Genomic DNA, 16,227 nt, shown 5'->3' with positions numbered 1-16,227 from the left:
CCGTGGAGATATAATTGTAGCTGTAGGGCTCCTATTTCGCATCACATCATATCAAGCTTCAACCTTCTTGGATGTCAAACATTTTATGGAGCCAAACTCCTACACAGTCTATCTTCGTGACAGGGTTTTTGCCTTCATCACTTTCCACTAATTATCAGTAGTATCTCTGTCAGTGACAGTATCAACAAATGATCAACAAACTATCTCATGACTTCCTGTATCAATTTGCTGTGTTTCGTCCCTTTATAGTGTACACACTTCTGCCATATATTCTTCTTGGAAGTCATACTGTATCCCAAACACAAAGATGTCTTTCCTCATCATCAATGTTGCCGAAACAAGTGATGCTACTCCAAATTTCAAGCTGTAAGATTCTTCAAGTCATTTTGTGCTTCTAGCTCCCTCCGATGTCAACATTACTTCCTTCTCATTGTGTAGCTTTTCATTCTTCTAGCAGCATTAGTACCTGATAATCGAACCAATCAGATTTTCCTCTTTCCAGTTGAGGTAGGTGAACTTCTTGCCATCTAATTGACTTTTCCTTCTTCCTTATTATTCTTCATGCTTTGCCACGTTCTCTCAACTCTTCCATCTGCTGATCAGGCTTAGATAGATCTTGACTTGACCTGCAACCTTTATTAGAAAACAATGAAAGAACAAAAGGGCAAAGTATGAAGATAAAATAGCAATAGTAGTAATCAAAGAAATGTAGGGTACTTATCTTTTTTGAAGAGGGTTAGCTTCCTCTTAATCTTGGACCTGTTCACCATCCTTGTCTCCAGAGTCCATATCACCACAATGTAATTCCTGTCAATCTCAAGAACTAGATTTTTCTTTTTACAGCAGAAACAATTAATTAGGGTTTCTATTCCTAGGGTTTTCTAATTCAGACTTTTGTTAGTGTTGCCACTGAGATGATCTTTATATACCTTCGTTTTTCTTATCACAGTCTTCACTGAATCTTTAGACTAGTCATTATATTGGTAATTTGATTCGTTATTGTTGTTCGGTCTCTTTATGCAGAGTACACAATTTTGATTCCTTCCACCAAAGTTTGTAAGGTCTACTCACAGGTTGCCATAGATCTCAGATTTTCTTGACTTCTCAGAATATTTCGAATGCCTTTTAAGGAGATGAAACTCTGTTTCCATGTTCCATTCTTCTGTTGTAAGCCTCAGAAAATCCACAGTAGTATAGTTAATCAATCAACAACATGTCAGAGATATACATCACATTTTCGCAGGAGTTCGTGTTTGTATGAATTTGCATCACTTGGCTTTCAGTCTTCAGGTATGACAAATGATATACACTTCAGATAGAATTCGGATGCCATCACAGAAAATTCAGATTAGAGGATTGCTATTGAAATTCATATGCCACAGGACTTGTTTATCCTTCTTGTAGACTTAGTTCAAACTTTAGAGATTTGATCTTCCAGAAAGTGAAAGAGCACACTACAGATCTTTGCGCTCCTTTACCTTCAGTTCGGATTCAAAACAGAGGATGTCACAAATATATGTTCTGGATCTTCCTGAGTGATCTTAACACATACATGTAGCTTAATGGATTGACATTTTGATTGGAGAGGGAGATAAATGCTTCAACGGTGTTTTCAAACAGAAAGCCAACAATTTGTGATCTTCAGACTGTCCTTCACCTTAGCTCTGATACAATGTTGAGAAATCAAAGTTCTTGTAGATTAGGGTTGATTTCTCTGTCATGATAATTACTTGTGAATTTGTTGGCTTCTTTATTATTCTTTTATGTTTTCTTTCTTCATCAAGCAATTACCAAAAGTACAAAAACATGAAGATCACAAGAGACAAGAACACAAGAAATTAGGCTTCAAGCCAGGGCAAAAACCCCACAAGGGGGAAATTCTCAGAAAATTTCTCTTCTTATAGAATCAGATCAAAGTGAGGTATCCAAGACCCAAAAACCAAGACAAAGACTGCCACACAGACCCAAGTCAGCCCTCCTTCAAAGCTTCTCAACCAAGTCAAAGTCAACAAAGTCAACTCTGGCAGAACATCTGGAATCTGGTCATCTCCTGAAATTTTGGCTCGTGCTTTTTTGGTCACTGAAAATTTGGGCCTGCAATACCTCAGAAAAATTCGCAGAAGTAGGGCAGAAAATTCATCTTCTCTGTCCTTTTTGTCCTCCTCTCTCCTTTTACGTCACTGGTTTTTCCTTCTTTTCTTGGCACAGAGATCGATATACATGATGTGTGAATGAATGATTTCCAAAGTGGTTGAGTTGCCCTCTATATATACACATCCAGGAGGTCGATAGGTGGCTCTTTGAGCCCAGGCTGACTTGTTCCCAAGGAGGGCCAACATGGTTTTGTGGTGACACCTTTGACTCTTTTGACTAAAAAATTAGTATTTTTCTTTTTCATACAATAAGTCCAAATGGAACTTTGACTCATGACAAATTTCTTTTGAGTCAATACACACTAGAAGCATGAAGAACATGTTTGACTATTGAAATAATAATACTAATAATAAATTCTTTTTCTTCTTTTGCTTTTACAAGAAATATATAATGACACAAGTACAATGATAATTATGAAGACCAAACCTAGTTACATTTTCCAACAAAGGGACCCTCTCTTGAGTCTAAATAGGATTCTAATAAACTTGTCATCGAATTTCAAGGCTGTCTCATGATTTTTGAGTAATTGAATGTGATCAAAGACTGCTTTTATTAATGGCTTCTTTTAGTTTTTTTATTTCTTTGTTGACAAGAATATTTGAAATCTGCAAATTTGTTAGAATGTTTATCAAAACCTTCTTGTCTTTTGAATTGCGCAACGGGGTCATCTTCTTGATTAGAGTTCAATCATCTTGTGAATTGGTTTTGTCCTGAGCTATATTACGAAAACTCAACATTGTTACCTAAACTCAAGATGCCTGATTGCCATGAATTTGGGCAATGAACTTTTGGTTATACTCGCCACTTTTTGAACTAGTCTTTTGTTACCAATCTATTGACAAGGATGGTCTCTTTAATATTTCACCACTTGTATTCAAGGTTGTTACTAAGATTTATGTTGTTCTAGAATTTCATGATTTAATTTCAAATTGTTATAGTTGTATTGTTGACCTGTTAATTAATTTTACTTCGTTTCAAAACTGTGTGATCTTGCTGCACATTGATTCTTCTAGAGAGAGGTCTAGATGAAAGATGCAGGATAACTATCTAAAACAATCAAAAATCTTTGCTATTTGCACTACATGTCACAGTAATCTCAGTTGACTATTTCTTTTAAGAAATATTAATATACAACAACATTTCTCTGACGTGTTTTGTTTATGTTCTTTTCTCTGCTGTTTGTTGGATCGTTGAACTTTTAAATGATTTCATTTTTCTTCAAAATATGTTGCAGTTATGGGGAAAGGTACAGAACATAGGTCAGGAGATGGTTCTTCTGGCAGATAAGCTCTCAGAGCTTTCTCAGAATATTTACCAAAAAGAGGTATGCCTTTAAAGGTCTTCAACTAATTGAGATGATATGGCTATTTCTTTCCAAAAATATTCCTGCGATGAATTTAATGGATTTAAAGTTTCATTGCTATTGTTATCATTGGAAAATGCAAGATGTTTGGTGGGAGGACTTGGGTAGCTGTATAGTATATCCCCAAGGTTTAAATGTAAGCTTCATTCTTTTTTACTTCCCGTGGAAAAATATTTGTAATTTCATTATATAATAAATGAAATTACATTCTGCCGAGCTTTATATCATTTAATAGTATTCTTCAAAAAGGGCTTGTAGCTCCCTGACACAGGCATCATCACAAATTACATACATATCCAGAACAAAACTGAATAAAACTTGAAATTTATAAAGATTCTTATATGTCCTATTCCTTTTACAAGCTGTACTATCCACTGATCATCCTTTTATCTATCCCTTGTAAATAGGGAAAATATAAAAAGAAACTGACAACAGTCTGTAACATCCCCTGCATCTACTATGACCTTTATAAACAATTTTTTTGTATAATTGAGCATCCCAGCGAGATGTCTGATTGCTGGAGGAATTCTGTTTTTAATATAATGAAATTATTACTGTTGAAATTTAATGTTATTTATGCATTAGTGTTTTAATCAACAGCATAATCAGAGTGATCATGTATTAATGCTTAAAAAGGATTAATTTAAAAATAATGCTTTAATTAATTATCAATAATAATAATTATGATATTAATTAATTAATTTTGATTATTATTTGAAAACTGAAAAAAAATCTGAGGAGAAGGGATGACAGGCCAGAGTTATGAGTGTTGAGAAATCTAGGGCATGAGAATTAGGAGATTTCTCTTTATGATAACTGTTTGTGAATGTTTTTTACTTCTTTAGATTAGGTTCTTCTCTTTACTTAGTTTATTAGTGTTATTCTTCATCAAACAATTACCAAAGCATAAACAATATAGTGACAAGAGACACAAAATATAGATGATCAGTCAGGGCCAAAACCTCTCCAACTTGAGAGGAAAACCCAAACAAATTCTTCTTCTTATAGAAACTTCAATTGGCGAATACCAAGACCCTTAACCTATTAACCTCTCTAAGTCCATGTCACAAGACTTCTTTTTTTAACTTCTTCTTCCTTGAGTCAATGATAATCAAACTTCGTCCTCCTCACACTACTTCGGCTAACCTTCAGATTTCGGTCCTTAGCTGAGGTCTGCACTTTTCAGTCCTCCTTTTGAAACCCTAGATTCGGTACTTGAACGATTGTCCTTCAACTTCCTTCGCTTGATATGGAGACTATTCTTCCTCAACTCGGCTTGAGGATCCACTTGATTCCTTCCCAAATCTGCCTTCTCAAGATGACTAATATTTTGGCCCTTTCTGCAGTAGACAGCTCTGTAATCTCACATGTGTGAAGGTGTTTTCCCAAAAATAGATTAGAATTGAACTTGGTGATGATTCTTCTTTCTTTGCATGGCAATAGGACACTTCTTGAGATCTTTCACACTTCCTTTTCTCCTTTTCTTGCTTGTCCGAATTCTGCTACAAAAATGAAGGCCGAACTGCCTATATAGTGGTTAGCCCATGTAAATCAGCTGACTTGATTGAGTCCTAGGCTGAAATGTCCTTTTGGTTTAGGCTTCTTGCTCCATTTTAAGGCCGACTTGCTAGAGGTGCTTGAGCTTGGTCTTGGAGGGTTAATGACTCAATAAATTTCTCTTTTTACAATATATAATGTGCCCAAATGGGTCTTCAACCTTTGACATTGACTCATTCGACTTTATGACATGATGACCAACCCTAAAGGCTCACATTGGGAGCCTTAACTATAAAATAAAATTCCTTGAGCATGAAACCCATGACTCAACAAAAATAATTTATTTTCTTCTTTACATCAATTACATAAATTCATAATGACACATGTCATTATGAAGATCAAACCTAGTTACACTTTTCAACAATGAGGAGATGGGGTTTGACGTGCACTGCCATACCCATCTCACCAAATTTAATGCCAAACCCCTAAGGTTGGGAGAAGCCGCTTTGATTTGATTTTATTATTAGTGCAACTAGCGGTATCATCTCTGTTTTCCGTTCTTGTGAATTGAAAGGGTAACATGGAAGGGAAGGCAATGTGGGGGCAAAGATTTCTCTCTTAGCTATGCCTGAGAGGCAACTGAATGACATAAATATGTTGAACACATTCAGATTGGGGGTTCGGTTTTGGATCCTCAGAGATTTTTTGAGGACGAGCTAGCGCTAGGGGCGACTCATAGAGAGCACTTACTTGCACTGAACTGTTGTCACTCATTCTTCAGTTTTACATAGTGTTGCAAGATTGGTTGCCGAGGGAGGTTGAATTAAAATTATTGGGTGCTTGTCGAGATTGAAAAACCACTAGTGCTTTGTGCGGTTGAAAAACTACCAATGCTCGTCTCTGGCTAGGAAACCACCCATATAGTGAATATCTGGTGCTTGTGGTTGGCTGAGCAACCACTGGAACTTGCTACGACTGAGAAACCACCAGTGCTTACCAAGCTGTTGATAAACCACCTGCAAGTGATATCACTCCCTTAGCTCAACTTGTGTGTTGCCTAGTGGATTTTAAATCTTAGACTCTGGACTTGGCATGGGGGTGGCGAGTTATGAGACTGACTAGTGTAACTGCCTACAGTTGGGAGGATAGCGTGAAGCCCTTCTCCATTCTCTAGCATAATTTAACTCATACAAATAAGTAACTTGGTCTGAGTACTAATTGTGCATTTCATTTGAATACATTTGTCAGGCTAGGAGGTAACTCCTCAATTGAATTGTGTTTATTCATTAAGATTACTCATGGTTATATACATGAGCGAGTGACTCTTGTGTTTCCCCTCCTGATGACTCTTCGTTTTCCATTACTTACTATTTACATTATTTACAAGTGTTCCCCCAATCCCAATGATTAGATGTCAACATTCCCCCCCTTAATCTGAAGGGATGTTGGTGAGACCAAGCATCGTTCTGAATCTTCCAAACTCTTCTCTTCCAAGCGCCTTGGTGAAGATGTCTGCAATCTGCTCATTAGTGGAACAATGGCGTAGATGGATTGTCTTGGCCTCAACATAATGTCAAATCAGATGGTATTTTGTATTGATGTGTTTCATTCGATCATGGAACTTTGGGTTCTTGGCCAAGTTTATTGCAAAGGTGTTGTCAATCATGAGTGGAGTTGAATGGACTTGTTTTATCTTCTAATCTTCCAGAATTTTCTTGAGCCACACAATTTCTTTTGTTGTCTCAACTGTTGCCACATATTCTGCCTCTGTTGTGGAATCTGCTGGAACTGATTGTTTGCGTGATCTCCATGAGACAACACTTGATCCAAGACTCATAGCATAACCTGAACTAGATACCCCAATTTCTTTGTCTCCATCGAAGTCTGAATCAGAGTATCCAATCAAGTTGAAGTTGCCCACCTGTGTAAACTTGAGTCCAAAGTCTTGGGTTCCCTTCAAGTACTTTAGAACTCTTTTTGCAACAGATCAATGTCCCTCACAAGGATTTTGCATAAACCTAGAGAGGATTCCAACAACAAACGAAATGTCTTGTCTAGTAGTAGTAAGGTAGTTGAGACTTCCTACACGCTGTCTATACTTTGTTGCATCGTCAAATTTTTTTCCTTCAATGGATGTGAGCTTTAAGTTTTGTTCCATTGGAGTAGTCAAAGGATTGCACTTAACCATGCCAAATCTGTTCAATAGATCTCCAATGTACTTCTTTTGAGAGAGGAATATAGACTTCGGATGTTCAGTTACTTCAATACCAAGATAGTAGTGAAAATAGCCCAAGTCAGTGATTTAAAAACCTTCCTCAATTCCTTCTTTATGGATGCAATGTAGCTCTCATTGTTCCCAGTCATCAAAAGATCATATGCATATACCACAAGATATACAACTGTTTTGCCAACTTTCTTGACAAACAAAGTTGCATCATCAAGATCATAATGTTTGAAGTTGAGTTTCAGAAGATGCTTAGTTAACTTTTCATACCAGGTTCGTTGTGCTTACTTGAGGCCATACAAGGATTTCACAAGTTTGCATACTTTATGTTCATGTCCCTTCACAGCAAATCCTTCAGGCTGGGACATAAAAACATTTTCTTTCTGATCTCCATTCAAGAAAGCAATTTTTACATCCATTTGATGGACTTTCCAACCATTCTGAGCTGTTAAGGCAAAGAGTGTCTGGATGGTGGCCCATTTTGTTGTGGGAGCAAAAGTCTCGTCATAATCGACCCCTTCCTTTTGTGCAAAACCTTTTGCCACAAGCTTGGCTTTGTGCTTGTCAAATGAGCATCAAGTTTATACCTGTTCTTGTAGACCCACTTGTAGCCAATTGGTTTGGTTCCGAATGGAGGATCAACCAACTTCCAAGTGCCATTCTTTATCAAGGCATCATACTCCTTTTGCATCGCTTCTTTCCATTCATCACGAGAAGTGACTTCTTTTAAGGAAGTTGGTTCAAAATTGTAGACAAATTCAGTTCACAATCATAAGAAACATCCATATCAACAGGTGAATTAAAATCATCTACATCACCTCCATTTCGCCTGGTTGAATTTCTTGTTCCTGTCTTTCCAACCTCATCAGGATGAACACTTTCAAGTGTCTTTGTCAACCACTTTGGGGGACTTTTCTGAGATCGTCTAGGCTACTCAATTGATTGAGTTGGGACTGAATCAAGATTGAGTCTCCCAATTCTGTCAATCACATCACTCAAAGTATCATCAGTGGTTGGAGTTTCATGTGGGGGAGAGAGTGCTTTAGAAGAAGATTCCACAGATTGATCCAGTATAGGAATCCCCCCTTCAAGATGTGGAATTTGATTATCAAATTCTTGAAATGATTTTGCATGTCCGAATCTATCCAAGCGATCAAGTTGTCGCTCAACAACATTGTCAGCTTTGGAAGATTCAAGAAAGATTACATCTCTAGATACAACAAACCTTTTATTAACTTCATCATAGAGACGGTATGCTTTGGAGGTATTTGAATACCCCAAGAAGATACACTTACAACTCCTTGCACCAAGTTTGTTTCTATGTACCTTTGGTATCAAGGCATAACAGGTGGAACCAAAGACCCTGAGATGCTTTACTGAAGGAATGTGGCCATACCACATTTCATAAGGAGTCTTGTTTCTAATAACATTAGATGGACATCTATTCTTTACATATACAACACATAGAACTGCATCAACCCAAAACATCAATTTTACATTCTTGAAAAACATCATGGAACGTACCATATTTAAGATTGTCCTATTCATTCTTTTAGCTACTCCGTTCTGTTGGGGATTATAAGGCACGGTTGTTTGATGTTTGATCCCATGCTGGCAAAGATAGTTTTCAAATTCATTTGAAGTGTATTCTTTTCCATTATCAGTGCGAATAGAGCCAATATGAGATTGTGCATCATTTTCAATCCATGTATGAAAGTTCTTGAATGTTTGAAAAGCATAAGATTTGTTCTTCAATAAATAAACCCAACACATTTTGGTGTAGTCATCAATAAATGTCATCATATATTTATTTCCATTTGCAGGAGGATCAGGGATTGGACCGCAAAAATTTGAATGAATGAGTTCAAGTTTTCTATGTGCTCTAGAATGTGACTCATGAAAAGACTGTTTGCGATGCTTTCCTAGAATGCAAGCATCACATTGCTTAAGTTCCCTAGGAATTGTAGGCAAACCAGTAACACCATTTTTCTTCAACAAGCGAAGGCTGTCATAGTTCAAGTGTCCAAATCTAGCATGCCATAATAGATTTGATGGAAATGTACCTTCATCATAATGAGAAATGTATGAGAAATTTTGTGCACGAGCAGAGGTACCTTGTAGCTTGAGAAATCTTTCTTCTTCTATCCTCGTCATGACAAGTGAGTGATCTGATGCTTTTCTCACTTCAACCTTGCCATCAAACATATGAATGGAGTGTCCTTGCTGGCGAATGTGGACCAAGGACAACAAGTTTCTCCTCAGCTATGGGAGATATAAAACATCATGCAAAAGAAAGTCTGGAAGACCAGTCATTTTGAGGCTCTGATTATGCCAAGCCCTGATGGCTTGAGTTTTGATTTGTGCAAAGTATACTGCTCCATCAACATTGTCAGTAAATTCTTCAAAAAAATCTCTTCTAAAAGTCATGTAGCAAGTTGCTCTTGAATCAAGCAACCAATCATTTTTCCAAGAAGCAAGTGAAACATTAAACAAGTTTTCATTTATTCCAATATTACAATGTGCCACAACATAGTGAGCAGATTCAGGTGCTTTACTTTTCTTTTTGTCATTGGTTTTACCTTTGGCTTGATTTCTTTCTTGCTCAATTTTGTCCCAAGGCAACTTGCATGTGGATGCATCATGTGATCCATCTTTATTGCAATATACGCAATGAAGATCAAACTTTTCTCTTTGAGAGTGTCTGCCCCCTGCCTCTAAAATTTCTTCTTCCTCTTCCTCTGGAAGAATCTTGAGCATGATTCTTCTCTCTATGTGCAAGACACATAGCTTCTTTAGAAGACTGAGGAGTTGTCTTCTTCCCAAAATATTTCTCTCTCTCAGCAAATTTATTCACAAGGGAGTCAAAGGTAATCTCTTTGAGGTTTCCATTTGCTTGCAATGACTCAAGATAATTTGAATAAGTGGGATAAAGTGCCTTGACAAAAACTATCAGAGGAATGTCTAGTTCAACATTAGTGACTTTGATATCATGCATAATAGATTTTACTTTGATGCTAGAGCAAGAGGATCATCATTTTGTAATTCAAGACTGAACAATTTAATCATCAATTGGACAACTTCAAGCGCAGAGTGTGAGTCGTAGAGTTCCTTCAACTTTTGTAAGGCTTCAAAAGCATTTGAAAATAGTGAAATATGGCGATTCACCTCTTCATTTACAGATGCTGCAATCAAGGCATAGGCTTTGCTGTTCTTGTTTTCCCAAATGGTGAATTCCTTGTCCGAGGTAGGCTTTGCAGGTTCATTATCTCCTTCTCCTATGCAAACTCCTTTCCACAACTCATTGAAAATGAGAGTGTGTTTGATCTTCGAGACCACTCAGGATAGTTCATCTTCCTGGTGAGAACCACTCCCACAATAGATATCAATGTTTGCATTTTAAAGTTTGTATTCTATAAATTTTTTTTACTTCTCGTGGCAAAAAAATGCAATTATGGTGGCTAAAAATGCACCTTAGGTGTAAAAAATGCAATATGATATTTGAGGACAGAGGTATTATATGGTGTAGTTGTTATATGGGAGCTGGATTATGTGGGGGAGGGAGTATTTGGGGGAGGGGGTTTGTGGGGGAGGGAGTATTTGGGGGAGGGGGTTTAAATGAAATGACAGAGCTATATGGAGGCAACATTGTATATGGATGCCAACAGTGGGTCGGAGTTATATGGAGGCCAACGTTATATATTAAAAACGCATGTATTAAAAACCGAGAGCGGGAGCGGCGTAACCACAATGTGATGCCGCTGGGAGGAGGAAGTAGTGTAAAAACACAGACAACAATTTATTAAAACGAAAACTGGTGGGAGGAGTATTACCAACGTAGTTTTACCACGGGGATGATCGGGTGTACAATGTGTTATAACAGTGGAGCATGGTGGTATGGAGCATACGCGTTTGGAAGCAACATATGGAGCAACAACATTTTAGTTTTCCCTGGAAATTGATCCTGTGACCTAAATTGAATTATAGTAGATACATGCACGGATTGCAACTAACAGGACAATTCAATTCCATACTAATTTTCAACAGCAAAAATTTTGGAAATAGGAGACGACAACCATTTGGGATAAACCAAAAATACACGTGGAAATTTATTTAGATGATGACAAAGATAACGTAACCTAGAGGGAAAGTCGAACGCACATAATATGCCATAAATGACCCAACATACCATGCACCAATCAATGGTCCTTATGCAACTGTTCTTTCAAGCTAGTGTTCGATCCACGCTCACCGGAGGCCGAGTGGGAGAGTAGCCTTGAATTTCTCCTTTCGACTCAGAGCTCCAAAGGGCCAAAACACGTAGTGAAAGCAAGACAATCTTCAATGCAGAGATTATGCATGGCAGGAGAGACTTTCAGTCAAAGGAGAGGGGCAAAGGACAGACTGCAGAAAAAATGGCAGAAGGGAGTTATAAGGGCAGAATGGGATGCCAAAAATGGCGCTGACTTTGATACCATGTCAGGCCAGGAGGTCACTTCTTAAATGAATTGTGTTTATTCATTAAGATTACTCACGGTTATATACATGATGGAGTGAATCTTGGGCTTCACCTCTCGATGACTCTTCATTTTCCATTATTTACTGTTTACATTATTTACAAGTGTTCACCCAATCCCAATGATTAGGTGTCAACAACATTTATGTGTGAAATTTCTTGGAACATTAAATTCTCTCTCTTTATGATAATTATATTTACTGACAGAGTTGTTTATAGTGTGTGAAGGCATATAGATTGAATATTCAAACTAAGTTACCAGAAACGTCCCTCCCAACCTCCAGAAACGTTGTTCAACATTTCAGAAATGGAAACGGGTAGGAAATGATACTGAAACATTTCCAATCCATTTCATTTTTTCCAGAAATGCCCAATCTGATTTTTGAAATGTTTCGGGCAATTTAAAAGCTTTTGGACCTGTTTTCAGAAATTCCGATACAAATCCGAGAAAATCGTGATCCGTCTTCGGATTTCCGGAAACAAATCCATGCTAAAATCTATTGGATCCTCTGTGCTTTTGTTTTATTTTAGTGTGAATCTTCTATGCTTTTGTTTCATTTTATGTTACAGGGGTTGTTGGATTTTAGTTTGGGGTTCAAACTTTAAAATCTCATTTAAATTCAAACTTAATTCATCCCACAAATTTAGTTTGAGTCGTCGAACATGAGGATAAAGGGGTTTCTAGCTGATATAGTCATATAATGAAAAGATGATACAATCATATACCGAAAACGCACAGAGGGATCAAGTGTATATTGTATGATGACTGTCGTGTGTTCCAAGAAATCATCAATGAAGTTGCCCATAAAGGCGACAATCGATGGTGTTGCACACAAATGGGACAATCGATGGTGCTGCACGCAAAGAGGATTGTTTCTTTGATAGCGTAGCGTCGTAGGCAAATAAATGTTTTTATTGAATCACATTGATATATTGTATAATTTACTTGATACATACGGTTTGATATATGTTAAAAAATAATTAATTAATATTATAGTAAAATATATAATAAATTTAATTAAACTTTTAGCGCTTTTTAATTTAAATTTTGTTAAGGTAGTCTTATAAATAACTCATATTATATATCGTTTTATATATATTAAAAATATAATATAGTAATATTCTAATAGGTTATATTTTAAGTTTAATTAAATTTTATATTAAAGTTAACAATATTTTATTTATATATTTAAGTTTCATGTTAATAAAGTATTTAATATTTTAAGAGGTTATATTTTAAGTTTAATTAAATTTTATATTAAAATTAATGATATTTTATTTATATATTTAAGTTTAATGTTATTATATAGTTATGTTATTAAAGTATTTAATATTGTTTAATGTTTGATAACTATATTATTAAACTATAACTAATATTGTTTTTAGTTATAAAAAATTTAGTTCGTATGGTGTATATATATATATATATATGTCATTTCCTTGCCTTAATGTATTCAATTTTTATTGAAAAGTTGTCGTATCCATTTCAAACCCCGTATTCGTATTCATTCGCGTATCCATTTAAGTGCAACTTAGTACTCAAGTTCATACATATGTGGATAATGTTTAATAGTTCTTAGTTACATCTTCCAGATTTATGCATGCTCAAAAAATCATCTATTGATTGGATTGTTGGACAATTGATTCTACTTGGGGGGCAGGGCGTGAATCAATAGTGTAGTAATGAATCACTTTTTAATCTCTTTTTACTTCTCTTTCACGTTAATAGATCATTCATCCATTAGCAGAACATTATCGCAACATACGCCATAAGCATATAAAACATATGTACAACAACACAAATGAATACATAACCATCAGCAACACATAAACATGTAAACCATGAGAGCAACAATGATCAACACATAAAATCATCACACAAGGGGACACTAGATGTTAGGTGGAAAACTTGACTGGAAAAAACTATCGTCGCTGTTGTCTTTGCCTTCTTTTATTATTATCATCAAAATCTTCTTTTACATATGATTACTGTCCAACACCAGCGTGCAAGCCACAACTTGCTAACTTTGCAAGCCAACACCTGTTGGAAGTGACCACTCCATGACTTGCAGGCCCCCACTTGCTGGATGCCCCAACACCCAAGTCTTTCCAGCCACCATTGGACGAAAGCCACCACTCCCAAGTTCTCAGACCACTACATGAAGGATGTTGCTACACCGCTGATTCTACAAGCGACCACTTGCCTCACTAAAGGCCCCAACCTTCAAGCTCTTCTCATGGACCTCGTTTCACAATGCTTCATATTGTATCCACTGCTCTCTGCAATCAAATGTTTGTGAGCCACATTTTTTCCATTTTCATATTGGTCTCGCAACATCTCTTCTGCTCAATCAACAATACAATCTGCATACAAAACTTTGCAGCACAATCAATCTCTGCAATACAATAATCTCACATTATCAATCTACTCATAGAACTCAATAACCCAACAACAACATATAATAACAAACTCAACATCATACTCAACCATCACTAACACTAAACTACTGCAACATACATAAAGGCTACAAGCTCTTCAATAGAACCCCTACAACAATACTTAGATCAACAACACAATTTGTCATAAACATCAGCAACAACTGGCAACAATACAATCTGCAACACATGCATGTTAGACATATAGATACACAACAACTCCATCATCCTTTGACATATGCCCCAAATTGATCTCTGATCTACAGCCTATCTTTGCATCATTGTAGGTTCTACTCACACTGTGTAACCCATTCTATTGCACACACTGACATTTTATCAATGATGAAAGATGCAAACAATACAAAGCACTAATCCTCTTTCTCTTTGAATTGATCACCTTCTAGAATGTGGACCAACTCAAGTCGAATCTAAGCCACCAAAAACTGTGGGCAAATGCCTTGGGAAACACTCATGGTAAATTATGTGTGCGCACAAATCAGAATGTTCTCTCTATAACTATATTCGTTGGGACAAAACTGGTTCCCAGACATCTTTGCTTGGATAGTATGGACAACCCAAAGATGATACTATTATCTTCGCTCTGTGCATAACTGTCTCCCAGAGAAGATGCCTTAACAATGGGAAAATCACCTCCTCTCTACCAGAACTTTGCCATTTGTCTTTAATCCTTCTCCAACACCTGTAGAGCCTCTGTAAACATTAGACACACATTAGTAACACATCAACAAACCTATGAACATCATGACAAAACCTCTAAACTTGTTGACATCAATGCCTATTGATTTTTCCAGTATAAAGATGCGAGTACAAAGAGACAAGAAGATTTTACCCTAGGAAAACCCACTAAGGGGGGAAACCCAACCAACCTTTTCCTTAGAGAATCAATGCAACAAGAGATGCACAAAATACAAACCATCCAACAAGATGACCATCCTCCAAGAGCCAAGCCAACCCTCCACAAAATCCAAGACAAGTGTCCTCAATTATGTCCACAAAATCTCTGCAACAAGGTCTTCTTTAGATCTACAAGAGGGCCAAAATTTGTCCCACAACTTTACCTCAGATGTTGCACTATGCCATAGAAAATATACCACAAAAAACCGTCCAGAACTTGGCCTCCTTTGATTACTAGAGGAAGGGAAAATGAAGCGTATCTCTTCCTTCTGTTTTGCTTAAAAAATAGATATATGTGATGATTTGAATTTGAAGTGCTCTCTTGGAGGAGATCGAATGGGCTACTTATAGCCTTTAGGTGATGCAAATAGGTTTCTCTTTGGGCAGGCTGACATGGTGGTTTGGAGGGCTGACTTGGTCACTTGTGGAGATAACAAGACAAATTTCAAAATTTTCATTTTCTTGCTCTTGATAAGGTCATGAAGAAGGTGGAAGTTGGGTCGTCGAGGTAAAAGTTAAGTTTTTTTAAAGCAAATTCAAGTCTCGATCCCTGAGTAGGGCCCAGTCAGAGATCGCGCAAACACTTGTATTGTAATCAAAGCAATTGGCCCCAACCTATAGTCAGGCCCGAAATCTCGACCTTTGACTAGTCTATGGGTAGTTAGCCCCGACCCTGTTGGGAGCAATAAAATAGAAAATCGGAGGACCTCGACCCAATTTATAGAAATTGTAGAATAGGTTGGTGGCCATTTTGTCAAATTATTAATAAAAGTGGATTTTTAAAGGTTTTCTTTGGATTTTCAATAAGTGGGTTTTGTTTTTTATAAATTTTAGGAAGCAATTAGTTAAGCTGGGGCATTGTAAAGACCAAGTCGACATCAGTGGTGGTATCAAAGCGTATTTCTTTTAATTAAAAGGAAGAATGGCAGATTGTCGAGGAGTAGGTCAAGGGAGACTTGTAGCAAATGTGGCTTTGAAAGCTGAAGTAGGAAGATTTCGAGAGAGAGAGAGTAGCGACTATGGAGACTGCACAGAGGAGAGAAATTGACGCGAGAGATGTCAGTGATGTTGAAGAAGATTCTTCCAATGATGAAGAGTTGGAAGAATTAAAAGATGTAAGGATGA

The 16,227-nt window shown here is 36.9% G+C and overlaps 1 protein-coding gene across 9 annotated transcripts in view; it reads left to right on the top strand.

The window, feature by feature from the left end:
- The window catches only part of LOC149220352 (uncharacterized), a 101,929-nt gene that overhangs the window by 49,570 nt on the left and 36,132 nt on the right, over nt 1-16,227 (top strand). For all 9 annotated transcript variants that reach the window (XM_089384761.1, XM_089384764.1, XM_089384760.1 and 6 more), the window contains one exon: nt 3,389-3,478. In XM_089384761.1, the coding sequence (XP_089240887.1) occupies nt 3,389-3,478 (90 nt within the window). The remainder of the gene's footprint in view (nt 1-3,388; nt 3,479-16,227) is intronic.

The sequence above is a fragment of the Pinus tabuliformis genome, chromosome Q, assembly GCF_031772625.1.
Source record: "Pinus tabuliformis cultivar Carrire ecotype Pingquan chromosome Q, CPIR1, whole genome shotgun sequence".
Classification (NCBI taxonomy): Eukaryota; Viridiplantae; Streptophyta; class Pinopsida; order Pinales; family Pinaceae; genus Pinus; species Pinus tabuliformis.
Note: the sequence above shows the minus strand (reverse complement) of the source record. Positions and strands in the feature narration are given on the sequence as shown.